Raw genomic sequence first — 21,519 nt, 5'->3', positions numbered from 1 at the left:
CATGCCTCCTTCTGAAGAACTCACACGTCTTCCAGGATGACCAGTCTTTCTTGCCTCTCAGAGGAAAGACATCAAGACCTGGTTAACATGGTCAGTGAATTGGTCCAGGGGCAGGATGCCTTTCCCTTTCCTTCCCTGGAAAAGGGTAGAACTTTGAAGGTGGGGCCATGCCTCTTAGAGCAAACCAGGAACCTACTCTCCACAGGGCACCCAATTCATAACTTAGGTAGGATAAGGGAGAAAATGAGGCCAAACAAAGGCTGAGACTGAATTTTTAAACTGGGAAAGACTTTTGACTGAAAGGGTAGGGAACCACTTTGGAATTTAATTAAAGAAAGAGAGAGGGAAATAGGAAAGAACCTAAGAAAACAGACTGAGTTCATATTTGCACACTACTGTAATGACAGCCTTAAACAACTAATTGCAAATATAATAATCTCTTATTCCCTGGTTAAAAAAAAAGAGAACTGATCTAAACATTCATATAAAAGACCTTTAAGGGATATATGTTTGTTTGTGTATCTGTATACATAAAAACTATACAACACAAAAGGCTTTTACTTGCAAATTTTCAATTTATATTTCAATAGAGATTATACCCTATTTTGTGTCAAAGCTTGTGAAGGTAATTTCTGCTTTTTACAATTGAGGTAAATAAAACCTATCATTTGAGCAAACACATATTGTTTTTAAAAACCAATGAACATATAAGAATTCTCCCATAATGTTACATTTCTGTAAATTGACATTGACAGGTAGTCTCCATCCTAAGGACTATTTGGAAGACTGTGAAAGGAACTATTAAATTTATAGTAAAGTCAGATTTGAATAAATCTGAACTTCTGAATAGCTGCAGTTATCCAGTTCACAATAGGGGTCATAGGGATTCTTTCACCCAGGTTGCTTAATTATGCTGAGCTGTACTTTCCTTCTCTGTGAAACAGCAATTGCAGCTATGATTTCTGAAACTTTACAACAGGACACCAGACTCTAAGTCAATGACTACTGCATGTCACTCTGATTTGGGACTCTAGTATGTGTAAAGGCTCTATCGTCAAATTAGCTACACATTGCAAAACCTAAGAGCCATCGTCACATTTTCCACTCCTTCAACACTCATATCCAATTTATCATATTGTACAGTGTTTTCAGTAAATGGAAACTGCTTTCACTATCTACATTTAAAGATGAGGAAATTGACACTAAGGATTGTTAAGTAATTGGCCAGTGAGAATCTTGTTGGGAAAAGCAAATAATAATGTTGAATGGAGCCTAATTGAAGCCAGGGGATGGAGGCAACCCTGATTGTCCATCGAGATGGGAAGGACAAATGGATGGTGGTTGATGTTGGTGTGGGAAATGTGGTCTAGGTAGATGGATCACACATTTTAAAAGGCATGAGATAAAGCAGCGTGGTGGCACATGCCTAAAATCCCAGTGGCTTGGGAGGCTGAGGCAGGAGGATGGCTAGTTCAAAGTCAGCCTCAGCAATTTAGTGAGGCCCTAAGCAACTCAAGATCCTGCCTGTAAATAAAATATAAAAATGAACTGGAATGTGGCTCAGTGGTTAAGCTACCCTGGGTTCAATTCCCAGTGCCCCCCTGCAAAAAAAAAGGCATTAAAATTGTAAAATTTTACATTGTAAAATGTAAAATTAGATTTGGGTTTGAAAACCTCACCCTCACTGCTGTGTGGGGAGTATCAATAGAGAAGCAGTGAGGGGCTGGGGATGCGGCTCAAGCAGTAGCGCGCTCGCCTGGCATGCGTGCGGCCCGGGTTCGATCCTCAGCACCACATACAAACAAAGATGTTGTGCCCGCCGAAAACTAAAAAAAAATAAATATTAAAATTCTCTCTCTCTCTCTCTCTCTCTCTCTCTCTCTCTCTCTCTCTTTCTTAAAAAAAAAAAAAAATAGAGAGAAGCAGTGAGCCCAGTTAGGCTATTCCAGCTGTGGCAGAGGGGGAGAATGCATCTAGTTGTGAATTCTTTGCTTTGTCAAGATAGAGTGTTTGGTATGTCTTAAAAACTTGGCCATTATATAGAAAAATAGTGATGCTATTACTTGCTAAATCTGGCAGGGTGTGTGTGTGTGTGTGTGTGCTAGGTTTTGAGCCCAGGCCCTTGCGCATGCTAATAACTTGCTGCATCACTGAACTATATACCCCACAGCTGCTAATTTTTTTTTTTATATATCAGGAAATTAATGTTGGGAAGAACTATGGTTTGAATGTTCATGCTCTCTCCAAATCCATGTTGAAACTTAATCCCTAAGCAACAGGGCCTTTAGGAGATGGATGCTCTCATGGATAGTAGTAGTGCCTTGTGAACAGGCTGGAGGAAGCTAGCCAGGCACCTTTGGTCCTCCTGTCCCCTCCACCATGTGAACACTGCCACAGGGTGCCACTCTGGAAGCTCGGAGTGGGCCCTCAGCAGACCTTGAACTTACCAATGCTTCCATCTTGGACTGCCCAGCTTCCAGAACTGGGAGAAACAAATTTGTATTATTTATTAATTTCCTAAACTCAGGATTTTGTTATTGTGGCACAAACAGAGCAAGACAGTAAAGTATAATCTATTTTGCAGGGTTGTTATGAATATTAAATAAAGTAGTGGATATTAAATTAATTTAAAACTATAAACCAAGATATCTTCTTCTTTTTCATAATATCATTACTACTATTTTTAAAAGCATTTAGTGATTATTGACTATGTGCTAGGCACTGTCAAAGTGTTTGTGATACAAGGGTAAAAAACATTTATATACAATGAGGGAGAGAGACATTAAAAATTATATATCCATATTTTCAAATTTATATATGTACATACATACATACATATATGTACACATACATATGTGTATATGTGAATCCATCCAAATTGTATGTAAAACTTGGCCAGAACAGCCATCGAGAGTGACATCTCTGAGCTGAGATCAGCAGAATGAGTGAGCAAGGTTTACTGGGTGAAGTAGGGGAAAGTATTTGTGCACTAGACAGTTTGAGCAACTTCTGCTGGAGGCAGGAGGGAGTGTAGCTCATCAAGGAAAAACAGAGCAACAGGAAGCCTGAGAAACTGTCTGTAGTAAGACCACTGCTGCACATATTAAGGAACCAGCATTTGATTCTAACACTGGGGCTTTCCCCAGATGAGTGTAAAATTAGATTTGGGTTTGAAAACCTCACTCTCACTGCTGTGTGAGGAGTATCAATAGAGAAGCAGTGAGCCCAGTTAGGCTATATTCCAGCTATGGCAGAGGGGGAGAATGCATCTAGTTGTATATTCTTTGTTTATGAATTCTTTAAGTCAGTCTCCCAATGATATATAAAGAACAAGTTCATGATGCTATTTTGTTATTACAGTACTACACTACTGATGGCTCTGTTCTCACACGTCACAAATCTGCTTTCAAATTCATTTACCCAGGTATTTACTCAATCATCCATCTTCTATTCTGTCAACTTCAATTTTATGCACCACCTAGTATATATCAGGCATGTTGTAGCTAATGAAATTACAAAAGCAAATATAGCATAAGTCCTTCTCTATGTCTATTGAGTCCAATTTCTGAGACAGACGTGGAAATAATTTTAGTATGGCCAGATGAAAGCCAATGGATATATTTACATAAAGAGAGGAATGATTAACTGGCATATGGTGATTCATCTTATAAATTTTACTAATGTAAAAAACAATAAGAAACAAAATTCTTCTATTTTAAACAACAAATAAAGTAGAAATTCCATATGATCGTTTGTTTTCCTCAGGCCACGTGTAAATTTTGGTGCAAGGGGATTGAAAAATATAAATGTTTAAAAAAAGTGAAATTTGAATATTTTAAGGTGATTTGTAACCATTTAACTGTAGTGCAGCTATTTTTATAATATAGCATTTAAAGTTTTTTTTAACATCAGAAGACTAAGATAGTTATAAGTGTTTTTTATGTGTCAAACTAAGAATATTAATCTGATAAATTCAATAATTTGTGGTTGACACTGAAGAAGTGTCATTAGAAATGAACTAGGCCAGGGTGTGTAGCTAAGACGACACTATCGCCTACTATCTGGTCAGGTGTTGTCCTATTCACTAATCCATTCCTGTTCATAAGAGTGGGTTCTCTCTCCATTGGTTCACTGCAACCTGGGTATGACTAACCCAGGGACAGCTATCTTTCTACTCCTCTCATTTTTATCTTCCTTTTTCTCCCAGTGTAACTGTCCAACATGGAAAAGTTAGTGATTGCTATGTCTTGAAGAAAAGAGTGTGTCCCCCCAAAATCACACATTGGAAAATCAACAATGAGGTTGCATTACTTCTCAATGCAATAGTGTTGGGATGTGGGGCCTATGAGAGGTGTGAGGCCATGAAGGTGGAGTGAATGGATTAGACATTAGAACTTTGGATTTCTTAGCCTTCCAATTTGGGAACTTTCACTTGAGGACTTGTAGGACTTTCTGACCTTTGACCTTGGACTGAGATTCATACCACTGGCTTTCTTGGTTCTCTGGCCTTCTGACTTGTGTTGAGCCACACAAATGGCTTCTCTAGTTCACCAGCTGGCAGATGACCCATCATGGGAGTTAGCTTCCATAGTTATATGAGTCAACTCCCTTAATAGAGCCCACTTATCCTACTCTATTCTATTCATTTTTTTTTTTGTTTCTGGAAGAATATGACTGATACAATGGTACACTAGCTCTTTGGAATAAAAAGAATGCTTGGACAGATGATACCTCTGGAATGACCTGTTTAAGGTAAAAATTTTCATATAATCCAGACATCTGAGTTATTCAGTTCCCAGGCACTAAGAGCAGTGCAGGTGCCCTCTGGGGAGATTTTAGTAGCTTCCATATCATCACTGAAAACAATGGCTTAGATAATTGCTAAAAGAAAAGAAGTATTGGTCACTTCATTTTAAGGAAGGAATAAATTTATACATAAGTTAGTCTTGGGTTTCTGAGCAGAGGATAAATAATTTATTTATTAATTTGTTATTTATTATTATTCATTAAAACCATTTTATGGTTATTTTCAGTATACTTGTATGACCTGCTAACAATGCAAGCACTTTTCTTCTTTACTTCTTCCTATCTCTTTCTTGTCTGCTTTGGAGACATAAGTAGCATTAATCAGATTAATCAGTTTTCAGTTATAAAGTCATACTACCTTACATTAATTAAATCCAGATTATTTACCAAAAAAGAGGTGATAAAAAGCAATTTTGTATTTGGATTTAGGCAATAAACTACCTGGAAATACTAGAAATTATTATTTCCAATGTTTATATTTGCAAATTCAATAAATTTGATAGCTAACTTTCTAGTGATAATAGCTGAGAGTTGTTGATTTTTTAACTTTGTCAGGCAATGTGATAAGTGTTTTATATGCATAACCTCATTCAGTTCTCTTAACATCATGCTACAGACAACATAATAACTTTATGGAAGAGAAAACCTAATGATAAATTGCTTACCATCACATAGCTGATCAATGGCAGAACTCAAACATATTGACTTCAAAGCTCTATACTCTACACTACTGACCCATTTTCTTGCATATATATTTAAACAGATCAGATCCATTATCACATTCATTAACTTTATTATAATAATTATATTACTTGTCATCATAACATCATTTAACAGACAGTTACTGAGTTTTAATTATGTGCTATGGAAGAAAACAAATCAAATTTTGCACATTGTTTAAGGAATTACACAGAACAGAAAAGAGATATAGAGATAAGCACATCAGAATTTCAAAAGCCAACAGCTAAGTTGTACTAAGGAAACAGTAGACAATGCTTCTGACTGCTGACACATGTGAACATAAATGCCCTCTCCTTTGGAAGTTGAAATTAGACTCTGGAGTGAGTTATCTGGATACAAGTTCTAGTTCTGCCAATTGCTGCTCTATGGTCTTGGGAAAGTTACATGCAACTGTAAAATGGGAATAAAAGCAATACTCACCAAGAATTAAATGCATCTAATGCTCAGAACATCTCCTAGCACATGACAGCATAGCCATTATTGATATCAATATTGAAACTTTGTGGTTTTGTAGCTAGTACTCATCCACTCCTACAGAACCTTGCCCCTTTTTCTATTTAGGTATTATCTTTCACTTTAAGACTCAGACTTCCTCTTTGTGTACTGCAAGACTCTCACCCTTCTCACCAGACAAAGGACAGTTGTCAGTCTAAAAAGAAAATCTTTTGGAAGAAGAAATAAAGCCAGAGAGGTGGCTATAAGAGGACATCCTTCACTCTCCTTGTATCAGGCCATGCTATAAAGCCCTCTTCCTTGTTTGCTTCACAAGCAGATAACAGAATTGATTCTTATGGAGGGAGAAAGGGCCTCTCTTCCATTTTTCAACTTGTTAGAAAAGAATGTTAAATGACCTGGGTTCTAGGAAGGATCTTTATATAGCAATAACTTCTTAGGATAATCAAAGCTGACATGCACCATGGTAAATGGCTTTAGAATAGCAGCTAGAATTTCTTCCTTTTTAACCATGTATTAAGATTTATGGCTTCCATACCTGGCTGGATAGCAGAATCACCTGTTACACTGGTTAAATGCAAATCAATCCTTGCTTCCCACTTTTTACCCTCTTTCTCAACTCCATTTTTAGTGACCTGATTCATTGAGTCTGCAGTAGGGCTTTGGAATCTGTTATTTTTAAGCATTGGAAATCACTGGCTAGGATTACTCATGCATGTGTTTATGAGTTATGGACTTGGTAATGGCAAGTCCCATTTTTTCTTCCTAAATTGACATTGAAATGTAATTTATTTAAAAACAAGATCTAATGTCACTTAATAGTCTATTTCATTGAAGTCCCATGAAGAGGACTAGAAAAGGGTTAAAAAAACAGTAGTCATGGGCTGGGGTTATGGCTCAGTGATAAAGTGTTCACCTAGCATATGTGAGGCTCTGGGTTTGATCCTCAGCACCACATAAAGATAAATAAAGGTATTGTGTCATTCTACAACTAATATATATATATATATATATATATATATAATGCATATATATACATATATAATATATACATACATATATACATATATATATATATGTATATATGTAGTCATTATTGGATTGTTAAATTCTCAAAATCAGCATTTTTGTTCTTTCTTTCTCTCTCTCTCCTTTTTTTTTTTTTTTTGCAGGAGTTGGGGGTGGTATTGGAGACTAGAGACTGAACCCAGGGGTGCTTCTTAACCATTGAGCCACACTCTCAGCCTTTAAAAAAAAATTGAGACAGGGTCTCGCTGAGTTGCCTAGAGCCTCACTTAGTTTCTGAGGCTGGGTTTGAACTTGCCATCCTCCTGTCTCAGCCTCCTGAATTGCTGAGATTACTGGTGTGTATCACCATGCCTGGCAGAATTTGCAGCTTCAAGCTGGAAGAAATACTAAAGCCACAGTCCTATTTCTTCACCCTATAGATACAGAAGCAACTCTTCCATTTAATGGGAGATTGCTAATGAGAACACCATGATCTAAAGGCACTGTGACTTCTCAAAGTAATATAGATAACTGGAAAAAATTCTTAATTCCCACTAACAACCCTTAATTCCCACTTCATAACCCTTCTATGTCTTTAATAGTCACTAAAATGGATTGGATATGTTTCTCATTTTTTGGCTAAACAAACCAAGGGCATTTGTTCTTAAAAAAACCCAGCAGAATAACTATTTGCAGCACCGTTCTTATCAGATAGCACTTAAAACCACATTTTGAGAATTAAATGGAATCTTACCTTTAAGAGGCACCTTGACATCAAGGCCATAGAATAAAGGCAAGAGAGAAGAACAAGAATAGAAACAGAAACTGCAGAAGAAAAAGAAGACGATTATGTAAATCTGAATTTCTGTAGATCCATTTAGGTAGTACAAAACCTAAGCATTTCCACATTGCTCAGGTCTTCCCATTTCTCATGTGCACAAGTACCTTTTTGTTTCAAAAATTCACACCTTTCATTTATCTATTGGCAAAGCAATGCCAGAGTTTAATGCTGATTCATATAATTTAGAATTGCATGAGGTCTTCTAGATATTTGATCTAAGCCTCCAATTTTATAGATGTGTAAAACAAGTATAATAAATCAATAGTTCAATTTCACACAAGTTTGTGCCACAGTGAAGACTAGAACCTAGATATCCCGAGTCCTACAGTATCTTTATCTTCTATGTATGGGAGAATATTTCAAAAACATAAAATATGATCAGAATATACATGTAACGACACATTAAACTATCATTGTCTGGTTGACGGGATGGTTTAGAATCAAGGTGCAGCAGAGAGAATATTAATATGTGGAGTAAACATATGATTAATCATACACAGTGAAATACTTCTAATAGGGAAATGGGCTGTTATTAGTAATTACATTGGGGCAATAGGGAATTCCTGGTATGTGTGGGTTTATACACCTCCTGTTGGTATGAAATATGCTCCTACATCAATGGGCATGTCAGATAATGAATGTGTGATGTTCCCACTATTGTGCCTCTCGTATAGACCATTTCTTAATGGACTCACGATTATTAAATAAAGTCTGACTTATCTCTCTTTACTGAGGACTTTCACTAGAAAAGCAAATAATTGGATGAACAAACACAGACTGTGTGGCACTGGAGTACAACCAACTGTAGGCTAATTATAAAAGGTCATAGGATAGGTGAGTTTTAAAACATTTTGATTTCCTTGGTAATGTACTTATTACTGAGTCCAAAAGTCTTTTGCTCAATTATCCCATACTGGAAATATCCTGTTGGTTCCAGCATATTTGATTAAGGGTCAGATATGGGCTTCTCATAGTGTACATACTATTTGCATATTCCCTTTACTGTTGTTGCTTATAAGGTTCTTGATTCACTGTGGCTAAATTGTATAAACAAGTTATAAATATGGTGCTCATGGTCATGTATTAGTGACTATTCCATAATTTTGAAAAGCAGAAATTTTATCCATTAAAAAAAAAATTCTGGAAGATACACCCACAGCAGGGAAAGCTAGAGATGGAGAGAAAACAGCAGGCTTCCCACAATTACTATGAGAAGGTCTGACATCATAGCTACTTCTCTGGTCATAAGCAGATGTCTGCACTTAATCTGTGATGAAATTCTTGGTCCCTGCAGTATGGTGGACAGATCATGGCACTTGGAGTCAGTCACACACCCTGACTTCTCGTCTTGATTTCCCATAGATTAGTTACATAATCTTGGGCAAGTTATTAATCTCTTTGATCCATTGTTTTATTATCTATATAAAAAGGGACCAGAACATCTGCTGTGTCTGTCTCGTAATTATGAGGATCATATGAGATGACGACTTTGGAAATGCTTTGGACTATGCTTTGGACATAGTTGAGGTAATTTTGTAAGGTGTGCTGCTATCACCTGATTTATACGAACTGTGTGCATGGCAATGGGCCTCAAAGAAGGGATTCCATGTACTCTCAGTAGGTGATCAAAAAGTCCAAGGGAAAGAATGGAGAGTATCTCTGACATAAATGCTGTTTAGCCTTTTGGAGAGTGTGTGAGAGTGAGGCCAACTGAATAGAAGGTTCAATATAAATCTCATCTTTCATTCATCTCTCTAATCAGAAACAACTGGGATGTTTTTGAAGTGGCTTAGCTTACCATCTCATGTGCAGTATGTGGCTTTGATAACTACAGTCCTTATTTTCTGTTAGGAAGTTAATGAATGTTTAGGAAGTTCATAAATAAAGTAAAATGTATTGAGCAAAAGGGTTGGGAACATTTTCACATTATGTTCTTACAGTGAACAAAATCTTAATTCATTTTTTCCCCAAATTTGCATAGGATTTATTTAGAGAGGGGCTAAGGTGGTGACATTGATAAATATAGTTCCCTCCCCACTTTTCTAAACCTCAGCTAAATGGGGACTGAATGGCATCATCAAGTTTTGGGGGCAGAACTGCCTTAACATCAAATTTCTCCTTGAGCCATACCCAGCAAGTTTATTAATGAGCAAAGCATGGCCAAGGGCTGGCCACTTGAAAGTGTATGAATGGACAATGTTAGATGTGTCTTTGACCCCAGGGAAGCTGGGAGTAACACTGCCTTCTGTAGGTCTTACTACCAGTCACTGGGAGATTAGAGATGGTTCTTGGTTTACCTCTGCCTTTGCAGAACTATACAGACCACTTCTGAGCGGGAAATCTGAATTTAAAATTTTATGTATACTTTAGGAGTAGAAATTTCTTTTTAATTATACTTCTAAATCTGACTGATAATTTTCTTAGTATTTCCTAATTTTCACATGTGACCTTGTTACTCATGGGACCCATGAGAAGTGAGTAGAAATGTTGGCATTCCTATTTTCTAGGAATGGCTTAGACATAAGGAGTGTGGTCATTCACTCAAGGTCAAAAGAGCTCCTGAAGTAGCTCCTGTTTAACAATCTGGTGCTTGGTGGCCGGACCACTGCAATCCACTCCTTCCCCATGACCTCACTAAATAAGGATAGCTATAAAAGCAATTTGAGATTAATCAAATCTTGACAATTATCTCAGGAATGGCTGATGGTTTGCTGTTTTACTCTTATGTGTCCATGGAACAGGCTGAAAAATAGCCATATGCTTTTTAAATACAGGGTTTTAGGTAGCCACTTCCATTCAGTAAGACTGGGATGCTAGAGAAAACCTCGTTGCTGTCCTTTTTGTATTTCTCCGGGGGACTCTCCTGGTATTTTGGGGAGGACAGGTTTGACTATGCAAGACTGTTAAACTCACAGCATCCCTTCCTGAGCCTCAGCCTTCCTCCCAACACACAATCATTTCCAAGTGACCTCTTTCAGAATCCCTATGTTTTGCTCCCCCCAAACATTGATTGACGTGGAAGAAACATTTTCTTTTTCAGATCTCAGAGAAAGTGATAAGAGGCATAGTTATCATGTGTCAGCCTAAGATTCTGAACTCACGGTTGAAGTAAAACTATAGCACAAGGATAAAAGGGCTTTTAATGAATAATAATGGGAAAGATTTTTTTAAGGTGCTAAAAATATTTTCAAAAGAAAGAGTGGAGTAACGAAATTCAGAAGAAAGTTTTGGAAAGGAAATGAAAACAAGAAACAAAAACAGAAAACACAGAAAAGAATAACAACCAACACACAAAAAAATGTCAAGGGTGGGTGACTGGTGCCCCAGCCTCTGATGGAACCCTGGGCCTAACTGCAGGTGAGTCCTACATTTTCTGTACCTGCACCTACCTATGCCAGGTCCACAGTAACTGAGAAGAGAGAGAGAGAGGACACGGGGAGCAAAATCAATACTACTCTCTCATTAAATAAATAAAGGATAAAACAGATATTGAACTTGACGCATACCTTTTCTTCTAAGTCCTTTATCTGTCTTTTCTGAATGTCTGTTTTATCTTCTAAGTCACGGATTCTCTGAAGAAAGGAAAAAATTAAAAGGAAACATTGGTAGGTGTTAAGTCATACAGAAAAAATTGTTCACCAAACCAAAATTCAAACCATTCTGATCAAAACATTTACATTTGTATTGTAGCTAGAAACATCACAGAGTTTTTTTTTTTTTTTTGTATGTGTGTGTGTGTGTGTGTGTGTACGTACAAGATTGTTTCCACCAGGCTTATGGTGAAAAATTGTCATTGGTTATATTAAAAATATTTCTCAACTGTTATGGTTTGGGTCTCAGTTGCTTACCAGAGGCCAGTGCACCAAAGGTGTGGTCCTCAGTGCCAGTGTTGGGAGGTGGTGGAACAGCTATTTAGGAGGTGGGGACTAGTGTAAGGAAAGTCACTGGGGGCATGTCCTCCAAGGCAGTTGCCACTGGGGGTGTGCCCTTACAGGAGATTTTGGGACTCTAGCCCCTTTCTCTTTGTTTGCTTTCAGGCTGCCAGGAAGTGAGCAGATTTGTTCCACCACAGACTCCCCACTGTGATGCACAGACTCACAGTGCATCCAAAAGAAACCAGAGCCAACCATTGAACTGAAGCCTCTGAAACATGAGCCAAAATAAACCTTTTCCTTTAAGTTGATTTTCTCAAGTATTTTGTCACAGTGACTGGAAGCTGACTAACACACCAGCCCTTTACACTTGGCCTATTCTTGCAGATCCCTTCCCAGGGGAGAGGAATAGATCCCACCAGCTGACTTTGGGCTTGGCCATGAGAATTGTTTTGACTAGGGCATTGTGAGTTGGTGTGATATTCAGGAATACCACATCCTTGTAGAGCGAGCAATATGTTCTAGAAATAGTGAACAAGAAAAAAAAAGGTGTGTTATAAAACATTTGGCTTGAGATTTTTGGAGGTTTGTTAGCACAGTGAAAATGGCAAAAGCTCTTTTGTCCAAATATCAATAATCCCATTGCTTTTTTATTAAACTTTCTTTTCAACCTTATTTTAACTGCTTCAGGGTGGAATTTTTTTATAAAACAGGTTTGGTCAATACTCAACAAGCATGGATTATGCTTCAAAATAAGTTCTCAGAAAGGTAATGATAAACTGAGAGATAAATAAATCATAACAAAAATATTACAAGGAACCATAAAGACAAAAAAACCTCTGGGACTCTTTGAACTTACCTGGTTAACTAGGTAATAAAATCCCTCTTATTTTAATAGCACAGATTAAATATCAACATTACATGCACAACTATTTACAAGTAAAAATATCTTCACGATTACACCTGGCAACCTGACATGTTCATGCACACGAGCGTACTGTGCAGGCTTATTACTGCATCCTCTGTCTGGAACAACTGGGAAACAAGAGAACTAAAGCCCAAGAAGATGACAGTGGTAGCCAAATGCAGTGATAATATATGAAGAGAGGTTTTTATAATGCAAGTGGGGAGAAAAAAGGGAAGCTAAGGCAAAGGGTACTTGAACTTGGAAATTAGATCTCTATAAAACAGTAGCTCTCAAGTGGGGCTGATTATTTCCCCTACCCTGGGGGGACATTTGGGAGAGTCTGAACAGTTTTTTAAAAAGCTAGTATGCTTATTTTAACATGTATAATTCAGTGGTTCATGACTTTATGCACCATCACCATTATCTAACTGTCTGGACATTTTTTATTGTCATAATTGAAGGTGTGTACAACTAGTATCTTGTAGGTAGAGGCCAGGAAGGCTCTAAATAACCTACTAATGTGATACATAGGATAGCCCTACCTCCCCAGTAAAGAGTAAAGAATTATCTGGTCCAAAGTGTCAGTAGTGCTGAGACTGAGAAGCTGTGCTCTACAAGAAAGGCCCTGAGATTTGTGCAGGAGGGGCTGGTGTGTTTTGCTTAGAGTTGAGACCATCAAGGGGGGTCTTGAAATGATGTGGGCAATGAATACTAGAGAAGGAGATGGGACTGGAATATTGCTGGTTTGTGCATATGTGTGATGTGTGTGCTGCTGTTCATCTCATGATGCTGCTATGCTCCAAAGCCATGCAGTAAAAGAGGATATTTGTTACTCATTTCCACCTTGAGTATGCAAGTAATTCCTTGGCATATATCCTGGGTGGGGAGGCAAGTATGATACCAAGAAAATCATGAATATGTGAGATTACTGAAGTACTGGTTCAGCCATCAACTCTGTGCTTGCTGGACACATCTTGCCATGTTTAAGACTGTGCTGGATTTAGTGGAGAAGACAGGCACAAGGCCTGATCTCAAAGAGCTATTAGATCCAGATGGGAAGACAAAATTTAAAACACAGGAATTAGCAAAATTATGTAGAAAAGTAAACAGTGGCAAAAATGATGTATAACTCCATCACCAATCTCCAGTTCCTGATACAGTGCTTGGCATGGGGGAGCTTCCCTGCATAGTGGTCAAGTGAAACTACTGAGCTACTTTGTCTGACCAAGACTTCATTTATTTTTGTTCTCATTCCGTTGCCATCCAACCCAACAGGAAACCTTTTGGGGCCCAAACAGATCCCTTTTCTACCTTCTTCTTTTACCTCTGCTGCTACCAAGTACACCACCTAGTCACTGCCATGCCCCTCAGGATGGTGTGAGAGCTCACTACCAGCCCTTCCTGCCTGTCTCTCATCCATCAATGGCAGCCACGTGAACTCTGAAAATGTGAAAATGACCAAGCAGTCCCCTGAGTTTAAGAAACTGAAGAAAGGGAATAAGAAAAAGTTTGCTGCCTTGTGCTCAGAACAAAACCCAGACGCTGGCAAGGCCCTAAAGGATCTGGCCTTTTCTTATCTCTCAAACTTGACCTATAAACCGTCCCCTGACTGTGTGGGTGCTCCGGCCACACTGGCCTTTTCTCAGTTCCTTGAATGTTATAAAATGATTCCCACCCCAGAGACCTGGCCCTTGTTGTTCTTATCTCCTGAGACATTTTGTCAAGATCTTGGGGTGGCAGTTTCCCTGGGTTTTAGATATCTTTTGAGAGGCTTGCTCTGACCAGTGGTCTAAAGCAGCCCATCCTGCTCCCACGCTCTTGTGCACATTCATGTGCACTGTACAGTCTTCTTCATAGCACTTATCACCACTCTTAGAAATTGCCTTGGTCACTGCTCATTTGTGTGTGGCTTTGTCCCTTTCCAGCTGTAAGACAGATGAGAGTAGTGACCCTGATGTCTTTATTCATCATCATATTCCCAGCACCTGGTGCCCAGCAGGCCCCAATATTGAATAGGTGTATAACAGGGTAATTTTTTTGTTTTTTGTCACGGGGGTAGAACCCAGGGACACTCTGTCACTGAGTTACTTCCCCAGTCCTTTTTTTTTTATTATTATTTAGAGACAGCGTCTTGCTAACATGCACAGACTGGCCTCAAACTTGTGATTCTCTTGCCTCAGCCTACCGAGTCACTGGAATTTCAGATGGGCACCACTGTGCCCAGCAATGAAATGTAGATTTTCTTCTGCAATGTGTGGTCCATTTTGTTCATTAGGAAAAGGACTCTGAATGAGGTGGATGATTAAGTGGAACGGGAAAAATGGTAATGACTGGCTAAATGCAGTGACAACAGAAGGATATTATGGGGTCAACAATCACGCAAAGGCTTAGAGGTGGAAAATCAAGGTCCAAATGGTACTAGAAAGTATTGCATGAGTAGTGGAAAATATGCCCTGGAAATAGTCTTAAGTCAGGTTTTGGAGAGAGGGGCAGCTGGTTGATAAGGGCCCTGAAGAGATCTGCACAAGACTTGATCAATGGAAAATTGAGATCATGGGGACTTTAGGGCAAGAACGAACCATGAGGAAAGGTAACAAGAACAGGTCAACACAACTTTAGAAGAGGTAACAGCTGCAGCAGATGGAATGTCAGATAAAGAATTCAGGATATACATGCTTCAGATGATCTGGAATATCAAGGAAGACATTAAACAGCAAAATCAGACAATGAAAGATCACTTCGACAACGAATTACGCAAACAAATCCAGGAAGCAAAGGATCAACTATACAGGGAGATAGAGGTTATAAAAAACAAGCAATCAGAAATGCTAGAAATGCAGGAAGCAATAAACCAACTTAAAAACTCAATGGAGAATACTACCAGCAGAGTAGAACACTTAGAAGATAGAACATCAGACAATGAAGACAAAGTATTTCAACTGGAAAAGAACATAGACAGCTCAGCAAGACTGTTAAGAAACCATGAGCAGAACATCCAAGAAATATGGGATAACATTAAGAGACCAAACTTAAGAGTCATTGGGATACAGGAAGGTACAGAGCTCCAAACCAAAGGAATGAGCAGTCTATTCAATGAAATAATACAAGAAAACTTCCCAGACTTGAAGAATGAGACAGAATCCCAAATCCTAGAAGCCTACAGGACGCCGAATGTGCAAAATCATAAGAGATCCACACCTAGACACATTATAATGAAGATGCCCAACATACAGAATAAGGAGAGAATTTTAAAAGCTACAAGAGAAAGGAAGCAGATTACATTTAGGGGCAAGCCAATCAGGATAACAGCTGATCTTTCAACACAGACTCTGAAAGCTAGAAGATCCTGGAATAACATATTTCAAACACTGAAAGAAAATGGGTTCCAACCAAGAATTGCGTATCCAGCGAAATTAAGCTTCAGGATGGAGGATGAAATTAAAACCTTCCACGATAAACAAAAGTTTAAAGAATTCGCAGCTAGAAAACCATCTCTTCAAAACATCCTCGCCAAAGCATTACAGGAAGAGGAAATGGAAAATAACAATGAAAACCAACAGTGGGAGGTAGGACAGTAAAGGGGGGGGGGTATAATCAAAGAGGAAAACAAACAATGTTTAGTAACAGAAATAAACAAATATGGCTGGAAGAACAACCCATATCTCAATAATAACCCTAAATGTTAATGGCTTAAACTCACCAACTAAGAGACACAGGCTAGTAGAATGGATCACAAAACAAGACCCAACAATATGCTGCCTACAGGAGACGCATTTGATAGGAAAAGACATACATAGGCTGAAGGTGAAAGGTTGGGAAAAATCATATCACTCATATGGACTTCGGAAACAAGCAGGCGTGTCCATACTCATATCAAATAAAATAGATTTCAAGCCAAAGTTAATCAAAAGAGATAAAGAGGGACACTACATACTGCTTAAGGGAACCATACACCAACAAGACATAACAATCATAAATATTTATGCCCCAAACAATGGTGCAGCTATGTTCGTCAAACAAACTCTTCTCAAGTTCAAGAGTCTAATAGACCACCACACCATAATCATGGGAGACTTCAACACACCTCTCTCGCCACTGGACAGATCTTCCAAACAAAAGTTGAATAAGGAAACTATAGAACTCAATAACACTATTAATAACCTAGACCTAATTGACATATATAGAGTATACTACCCAACATCAAACAGTTACACTTTTTTCTCAGCAGCACATGGATCCTTCTCAAAAATAGATCATATATTATGTCACAGGGCAACTCTTAGACAATATAAAGGAGTAGAGATAATACCATGCATCTTATCTGATCATAATGGAATGAAACTGAAAATCAACGATAAAAGAAGGAAGGAAAAAGCATACATCACTTGGAGAATGAACAATAGGTTACTGAATGATCAATGGGTTATAGAAGACATCAAGGAGGAAATTAAAAAATTCTTAGAGATAAATGAAAACACAGACACAACATATCGGAATCTATGGGACACATTGAAAGCAGTTCTAAGAGGAAAATTCATTGCTTGGAGTTCATTCCTTAAAAAAAGAAAAAACCAACAAATAAATGATCTCATACTTCATCTCAAAATCCTTGAAAAAGAAGAGCAAAACAACAGCAAAAGAAGTAGAAGGCAAGAAATAATTAAAATCAGAGCTGAAATTAATGAAATCGAAACAAAAGAAACAATTGAAAAAATTGACAAAACTAAAAGTTGGTTCTTTGAAAAAATAAACAAAATCGACAGACCCTTAGCGATGCTAGCGAAGAGAAGAAGAGAGAGAACTCAAATTACTAGCATACGGGATGAAAAAGGCAATATCACAACAGACACTTCAGAAATACAGAAGATAATCAAAAACTATTTTGAATCCTTGTACTCCAATAAATTAGAAGATAGTGAAGGCATAGATAAATTTCTTAAGTCATATGATCTGCCCAGATTGAGTCAGGAGGATATAGAAAACCTAAACAGACCAATATCAATTGAGGAAATAGAAGAAACCATAAAAAGACTACCAACTAAGAAAAGCCCAGGTCCGGATGGGTATACAGCAGAATTTTACAAAACCTTTAAAGAAGAACTAATACCAATACTTTTCAAGCTACTTCAGGAAATAGAAAAGGAGGGAGAACGTCCAAATTCATTCTATGAGGCCAACATCACCCTGATACCTAAACCAGACAAAGACACTTCAAAGAAAGAAAACTACAGACCAATATCTCTAATGAACCTAGATGCAAAAATCCTCAATAAAATTCTGGCGAATCGGATACAAAAACGTATCAAAAAAATTGTACACCATGATCAAGTAGGATTCATCCCTGGGATGCAAGGCTGGTTCAATGTACGGAAATCAATAAATGTTATTCACCACATCAATAGACTTAAAAATAAGAACCATATGATCATCTCGATAGATGCAGAAAAAGCATTCGACAAAGTACAGCATCCCTTTATGTTCAAAACTCTAGAAAAACTAGGGATAACAGGAACATACCTCAATATTGTAAAAGCAATCTATGCTAAGCCTCAGGCTAGCATCATTCTGAATGGAGAAAAACTGAAGGCATTCCCTCTAAAATCTGGAACAAGACAGGGATGCCCTCTCTCTCCACTTCTCTTCAACATAGTTCTTGAAACACTGGCCAGAGCAATTAGACAGACGAAAGAAATTAAAGGCATAAAAATAGGAAAAGAAGAACTTAAATTATCACTATTTGCAGATGATATGATTCTATACCTAGCAGACCCAAAAGGCTCTACAAAGAAACTATTAGAGCTAATAAATGAATTCAGCAAAGTGGCAGGATTTAAAATCAACATGCATAAATCAAAGGCATTCCTGTATATCAGTGACAAATCCTCTGAAATGGAAATGAGGACAACCACTCCATTCAAAATATCTTCAAAAAAAATAAAATACTTGGGAATCAACCTAACAAAAGAGGTGAAAGACTTATACAATGAAAACTACAGAACCCTAAAGAGAGAAATAGAAGAAGATCTTAGAAGATGGAAAAATATACCCTGTTCATGGATAGGCAGAACTAACATCATCAAAATGGCGATATTACCAAAAGTTCTCTATAGGTTTAATGCAATGCCAATCAAAATCCCAACGGCATTTCTTGTAGAAATAGAGAAAGCAATCATGAAATTCATATGGAAAAATAAAAGACCCAGAATAGCAAAAACAATGCTAAGCAAGAAGTGTGAATCAGGCGGTATAGCGATACCAGACTTCAAACTATACTACAGAGCAATAGTAACAAAAACAGCATGGTACTGGTACCAAAACAGGCAGGTGGACCAATGGTACAGAATAGAGGACACGGAAACCAATCCACAAAACTACAACTATCTTATATTTGATAAAGGGGCTAAAAGCATGCAATGGAGGAAGGATAGCATCTTCAACAAATGGTGCTGGGAAAACTGGAAATCCATATGCAACAAAATGAAACTGAATCCCTTTCTCTCGCCATGCACAAAAGTGAATTCAAAATGGATCAAGGAGCTTGATATCAAATCAGAGATGCGCCGTCTGATAGAAGAAAAAGTTGGCTACGATCTACAGTCGGTGGTGTCGGGCTCCAAATTCCTCAATAGGACACCCATAGCACAAAAGTTAATAACTAGAATCAACAAATGGGACTTACTCAAACTAAAAAGTTTTTTCTCAGCAAAAGAAACAATAAGAGAGGTAAATAGGGAGCCTACACCCTGGGAACAAATCTTTACTCCTCACACTTCAGATAGAGCCCTAATATCCAGAGTATACAAAGAACTCAAAAAATTAGACAATAAGAGAAAAAACAACCCAATCAACAAATGGGCCAAGGACCTGAACAGACACTTCTCAGAGGAGGACATACAGTCAATCAACAAGTACATGAAAAAATGCTCACCATCTCTAGCTGTCAGAGAAATGCAAATCAAAACCACCCTAAGATACCATCTCACTCCAGTAAGATTGGCAGCCATTAGGAAGTCAAACAACAACAAGTGCTGGCGAGGATGTGGGGAAAAGGGTACATTTGTACATTGCTGGTGGGACTGCAGATTGGTGCAGCCAATTTGGAAAGCAGTATGGAGATTTCTTGGAAAGCTGGGAATGGAGCCACCATTTGACCCAGCTATTCCCCTTCTTGGTCTATTCCCTAAAGACCTAAAAAGAGCATGCTACAGGGACACTGCTACATCGATGTTCATAGCAGCACAGTTCACAATAGCAAGACTGTGGAACCAACCTAGATGCCCTTCAATAGATGAATGGATAAAAAAAATGTGGCATTTATACACAATGGAGTATTACTCTGCATTAAAAAATGACAAAATCATAGAATTTACAGGGAAATTGATGGCATTAGAGCAGATTATGCTAAGTGAAGCTAGCCAATCCCTAAAAAACAAATGCCAAATGTCTTCTTTGATATAAGGAGAGTAACTAAGATCAGAGTAGGGACGAAGAGCAGGAGAAGAAGATTAACATTTAACAGGGATGAGAGGTGGGAGGGAAAGGGAGAGAGAAGGGAAATTGCACGGTAATGGAAGGAGACCCTCAGGGTTATACAGTGGAGGGGGTAGAGAGAGAGGAGGGGAGGGGAGGGGAGAGGTGGGGAAGGGGGAGGGTGGAGGATGGGAAAGGCAGCGGAGCACAACAGACACTAGTATGGCAATTTGTAAATCAATGGATGTGTAACTGATGTGATTCTGCAATCTGTGTATGGGGTGAAGGTGGGAGTTCATAACCCACTTGAATCAAAGTGTGGAATATGATATGTGAAGGAATTTGTAATGTTTTGAACAACCCACAATAAAAAATTAAAAAAAAATAAATAAAAATAAAAAAGAACCTGTGGTGGAGCTGGGTGTGGTGGTGCATGCCTGTGACACGGCAGGGTGGGGTCAGGGAGCCAAGGAGGAGGATTACAAGTTCAAAGTCAGCCTCAGCAACTTAGCAAAGGCCTAAGAAAATTAGTAAGACCCTGTCATAAAATAAAAAATAAAAAGGGCTGGGAAGGTGGCTCAGTGGTTAAATGCCCCTGGGTTCAATCCCTGAGCCAAAAAAGAACCTGTGGTGTTATGCACAGTAGACTGAAAAGACGACAGCAGGAAGCCTTCCCATAACAAGGTCCCCATGGCACCTGCAGGTGCTTTTAAAAATGCCACTTATCAAGTAATGTCATAACTGTCTCCTAAATTTTGTAAAGGCAGGATCTACGGTGAATTCTCTATCATGCACAGTATTTGGCATTAGGAAATACATTTAAATGTTTGAATCAATGCAGAGATGATAGAACTGGGTTACTTCAGGAAACATTTGGAACATCTGAAAGCTGTAGCAGTAATTGAAGGTCCTGAACATGCCTATAGTAACAGGTGTGAACAAAATGGACCAGCCTCAAAAACATTTGGTGGGGAATGCCAGCTGGATGCAGGGGTTCTTTAATTGTTGGAGGCAAAGGACAGAATGTTTCCAGCAGAGGTGATTTGAGATAAAGTCATTCTGCTGACCAGCAGAGGCATATGGGGAGAAAAGAGGGAAGGCTATAAGAACAAGGATGCATATTTGAATTTACTCTGAAACATTTAAGCAGATATGTCTAACAAATGGTTAGTGATATGCTCCACATTTAGACTGTATTACATAATTATATATGACAAATCCTGACCAATATTTTCTGAAGTAACTCCCAGAAATAAGCTACTATTTAAAAGGAAAGAAAAGTCAGAAATAACTGGAAAAGGCATGTCCTAATGAACAACTGCTGGGGAAATGGAAAATGTCAATGGAACTCTCTGAAGCTAACAAATATAATATGCCTATTAGCTCGGGCTGGGTCAATTAAATAAATGCTGTTCTTTCAG

General features: G+C 38.2%; 1 protein-coding gene across 5 annotated transcripts in view; it reads right to left on the bottom strand.

Moving 5' to 3' along the window:
- Positions 1 to 21,519, bottom strand: part of Jakmip2 (janus kinase and microtubule interacting protein 2) — a 172,124-nt gene that overhangs the window by 7,223 nt on the left and 143,382 nt on the right. For 3 of the 5 annotated variants that reach the window (XM_046460160.2, XM_046460161.2, XM_058584239.1), the window contains one exon: positions 11,356 to 11,421. In XM_046460160.2, the coding sequence (XP_046316116.1) occupies positions 11,356 to 11,421 (66 nt within the window). Of the gene's footprint in view, positions 1 to 7,762; positions 7,834 to 11,355; positions 11,422 to 21,519 lie in introns of all 5 variants that reach the window. The other 2 variants (XM_046460163.2, XM_046460164.2) reach the window with 1 other exon arrangement.

Source organism: Marmota monax, unplaced genomic scaffold, assembly GCF_021218885.2.
Source record: "Marmota monax isolate L192 unplaced genomic scaffold, Marmota_monax_Labrador192_F-V1.1 WCK01_AAM20220418_F8-fsc00006, whole genome shotgun sequence".
NCBI classification, from domain to species: domain Eukaryota; kingdom Metazoa; phylum Chordata; class Mammalia; order Rodentia; family Sciuridae; genus Marmota; species Marmota monax.
This window is presented reverse-complemented; position numbering and strand designations above follow the sequence as displayed.